The 4,502-nt window shown below is 44.2% G+C and overlaps 1 protein-coding gene across 1 annotated transcript; it reads left to right on the top strand.

Moving 5' to 3' along the window:
• Positions 1–2,840: 2,840 nt before the first annotated feature.
• On the top strand, positions 2,841–4,267 carry PtA15_11A575 (uncharacterized protein; the record flags this gene model as incomplete). Its single annotated transcript, XM_053161497.1, has 3 exons — positions 2,841–3,134; positions 3,411–3,744; positions 3,780–4,267. 3 exons carry the CDS (start codon positions 2,841–2,843, stop codon positions 4,265–4,267), a joined length of 1,116 nt encoding a protein of 371 aa, XP_053025438.1.
• Between the last annotated feature and the right edge of the window lie 235 nt (positions 4,268–4,502).

The following is a 4,502-nucleotide window of genomic DNA, read 5'->3' as shown; positions in this document are numbered from 1 at the left end:
CTTTGAACCCTTCTTCTTTCATAACTTCTGATATTTCCAGTCGCCGATTACAATCCGGCCACACAATAAACTCGGAGTCAAGGCTATTGATTGCCCTGATGACTCTCCGACTCACTTTGACGACAGTTCCGTGTGCAACGGACAGATTTTGAGCAAATCTTCCAACCAAAGCTCCGTTTCCGTTTGATCCGAGGCGCTCTAGTGTCAAGGCCAACTGGTGCGGTATGGGAAGCTGGGGTCGACGGCTGTTATTGTGGAATACTGCGTTGTTGATGATTTGGTTGAGGAGCCAGACGAAGCCACTTTTTGTTGTTTGGACGGATTGTTTGAAATCAGCAGGTCGCATGTCAAAGAGCCGGCCCAAGTCAAACTCATTGTGAGTTCTTGCGGGGAGTCGTTCGTTCAAGTAGCGTTGCGAGAGGACCGATTCCAAAATATTTCCAACTTTGGCCTCGTCCTCAAACAGCATATCAATCACTAATCTCCCCGAGGCATTGTTTGGGTAAAGCATTGTACCAAGGGTTGGGATTGAGGGGATGTTAAGCGCATTGTTGATGAGGTTGTTGGTCTCTTCAAAATGGAGGAGAACGTGAATCATGAAGAGATCACGGATGATTGCTTGACGTTTGCTGATCTTGCGCATGGCTGGGACTTGAGAGGAATTCGGGAGGTGGGTGAGTAGGGCAAGTCACAAGCACCCGGGAATGTTTCCATCACCCAAGGAATACTCGCGCAGATTTCTTGGGTCATAAATTTTAAGGTGCGCAGCTTCTGCGCAGCACAAGTAAGGAGTACTCGAGTTCACTCAAACTCTTTCCCGGGTATTCTTATTGTGAAACCCCCTAATAGGGGGGTTCACAATAGGATAAAAATAAAACTTTAGAGTCAATTCTAAGGCCTTTATCAACAACTTTTTAAAAATATGGCAGGATGTACAGGATTAGGTGTCCCCTGGCAATCAGTGGGTGCTCTTCATTTTTTTAAAAATTGTCTGTAAAGGCCTTAAAATTGGCTCTAAAGTTTTATTTTTATTGCATTGTGATCACTTGTCCCGGCGAGTTGCTGAGCTCGCGGAGAAGGGCCGTCAAAGATCGTTCATCGTGGTCGCGGCACCGAACAGGAGCCAGGGGTGACCACAACGAGGCGACGATCAAACAACCATCATCATCATCAATCAAATTATCGACGTGCGATAATTCAAAACCACGCCTCCGTGTGACTCCGATACAGCTCCTCATACGACTTGACTTGATCATACGACATCAGCCACACAAAACTACACCTACTTCTCATGAACGCCCCAGATTGTACCACACAAAATACTCGAGCTACATACCTCCATTGAAAGCCTTGGTCCATGGCAAAATATTGAGCTCGGATGTTGTTTTTCTACTGGTCAATTTTCTAGGAAAGACAAGTCACAACAACCACCGACCAGGTCCAAAAAACAAGAGGTGCAGATCTGCCACCTCTGAGGAACCCTCCACTTCTCGAAGCAACCAAATATTTGACAAACTTGTCCTACCTAAATGAACCGGCGGGTCAGTCTGTTTTCCTTTGTGTTTGTTAATCTTCGTTTAGGTTTATTGAACGCTTGTTAGGCTGACATGCTTCTCAATCTCATCTATTCAGTTCTGCATACTATCCGGACACGTTACACGACGGCCCGTCAGATTTATACCTATTCTTGAATGGTACTTGATGCCGTCAATCCGTTTATTGCTGTCCCACCCTATTCATCCAATATTGTTCAAGCATATGCTGGAAGGAAGAAAGGAGAATTGGAGCCACATCTTTTCGCTATTGCTGAGGATGCGTATTGATGTATGATTCGCGATCGACGCGACAAAACTGTTATTGTCTCCGGCGAGTCCGGTGCGGGGAAAACGGTTTCAGCAAAATATATTATGAGATATTTTGCCACGGTCGATGATCCCGATTGGCCTGGGAAAAAGAAGGTGACCTGATGCTTTCTGTAGACTGAGTTTCACAAGTGGGATTGACCTTGCAAGTATCTGATCCATTGTTTTGTGAAAATGGTAGGTCAATTACTTTATTGAAACAGTATAGTAAAGAACTCAATAAAAAGTAATACACTTGTAAAGATATAAGAAACAATGGTTAGATATGTTTTATGAATGTAAAGATAAGATAACATAAAAGAAATACCTAAAAGAAAGAACAAGAACGAATCTAAAAATCTTGAACAAGGACAACAATTGATGACCGAAAGCACAAGGAAATATCACAACAAACCAGCCTGAAACAACAGTTAAGAATGATGTCAATACATAAGAACAAATAAGATTATAATTGAGTTATGAATCAACTACCTGCCCGGAGACTGGATCTAGCTCTTCCTTAAGCTTAGAGTTGTCGATGGTTGAGTTGATCTTTGATTTGTTCGAACAAGTCCGAAGGAGATTGTCTTTGAGTATTTTTGGAGTTAATGATAATGGTTGAGCGATAGGATTGGATCGGATGTGTGATGAGGAAGAAGGAATAAACGGAAAGGGGAAGGATAAAGTTGTTGGCGAGTTGAGAGATAAGGCCCCGTTTGGCACCCATGATGTTATGTAATAACCACCCCTTTTTCATAACCGGGCCTTACCAAGGCCCATATCATATCATTCACATGTTTGGCAGATTTGGAAAGTGATGAGGGTCATCACCGCTTGGCTCATGACTCCTCATGATCCCCGCCATTTCCCATATAGTACCCCTGGGGGTGTATTTGGAGTCATATCGGCACCCTCCTGTACACAACACCCACCCACTTACACGGTTTTCATCTGCCACCTACACTACACAACTCGATCAACTTGCCTCACCAACTCAGCATGCCGTCATTCAATCCATGGAGTTCGAATAACCCTGCAGCTTTCGGTCCTCACCCGCTTGTCCCGTCTGCTGGTACTGGTACCACTCCGGCCGTATTGCAGCAATCTGAACAACAATCCACCCCAACCAGACAACTTCCTCAGAATCTTCACCCTTCTCTTTTACAAGAAGCTATTGGTCCGGCATCTCAAAGTCAGTCCGCCTCCCGGTCAGAAACTCAAAGCTCAAGTCAATCCGATGTCAACATGAATGAAGACGGGTCGGATTACTTGCAGTCGCAGCAAAGTGTTGGCGTTGGAAGAATTCGTCGATATGCTAGAATCTGATTCGGTGTCAGTGTCAGTGTTCGTGTTGGTCTCGTCGCTTGGATTGCCGAGCAAGTTGTGCTGGTGATTGTCAGTGAGGTGAGGTAGGTGCCAAACGGGGCCTAAGATCTGAAAGTTGGTCGTCCGAAGGTTTCGGGAGCGGAGTTCCGATTGATCGTCATGTACTTTTATGCATACCCATATGCATAAAGTTTAACTCAAAGTCCGAGTTTAAACTTAACATGTTTTCTTCCCAATCCCCAGGGAGCAGAGGGATCGGGTATGACAGAGGTTGAAGAACAAATTCTAGCCGCAAATCCAATCATGGAAGCTTTCGGGAATGCCAAAACCGCTCGAAATGACAACTCGTCCCGATTCGGAAAGTACATAGAAATCCTTTTTGACAACGAGCAAAATATTGTGGGAGCAAAGATTCGAATGTATCTACTGGAGCGATCACGTCTAGTTTACCAGCCTGAAACCGAACGAAACTACCACATCTTTTATCAGCTGATTGCTGGCACACCACAAGCGGAGCGAAAACAGCTTGGTCTAGACTCGATCAGCAAGTTCCATTATCTTAACCAGGGTGGACCGAGTGCGGAAAAGATTGCTAGTGTCGATGATAAATAGAATTCGGATTGACTCAAGAAGCCCTCAGTACAGTCGGTATTGGGATGACGCAGCAATGGGCCATCTTCAAGCTATTGGCCGCCTTGCTTCATCTTGGAAACATCGAAATCAATGCTGCCCGGACAGATGCCTCGCTGAACGACGATGATCCCAGTCTGGTTCTAGCATGTAATTTGCTTGAGATCGAACTTGGCGAATTCAAAAAATGGACCATCAAAAAGCAAATCATCACTCGGTCCGAAAAGATCGTCACCTCCTTGAGCGCCGCCGCTGCGATCAGTGTACGAGATTCCGTGACAAAATACATCTACAGCAGTCTCTTCAAATGGTTTGTCTCTGTCGTTCATGGAAGATTGTACAACACCGATCTCGATGATAAGGAGTTAAAAAATGTGTTTTGTAGGTTCAGAACTTCAGGAAGTCTTGTAGGTGGAATACCAAAATATGTGAGAACAAAAGGATCTATGAGAAAAATGATTGAAGCGTGACAGATGAAAGAGAGGATAGGGCATTTTGAAACATGAAATAATATATAGTTTGACTCCGAGTTGCTTTCTTAACATTCACATGAAAACATATAGTCTCTGAAGGGAAATTAAGTGATATAGTGCCAGAGCCCAGAGGATACATGATTTTCAGTTTTATGTGGCTTTGAGAATCAAAATAAACTGTAAAGACTGAAGGAAACAAGTCATCATCAAACCAGAGCCCCCTCTTTGAAAT

Source organism: Puccinia triticina, chromosome 11A (assembly GCF_026914185.1).
Source record: "Puccinia triticina chromosome 11A, complete sequence".
Classification (NCBI taxonomy): Eukaryota; Fungi; Basidiomycota; class Pucciniomycetes; order Pucciniales; family Pucciniaceae; genus Puccinia; species Puccinia triticina.
Note: the sequence above shows the minus strand (reverse complement) of the source record. Positions and strands in the feature narration are given on the sequence as shown.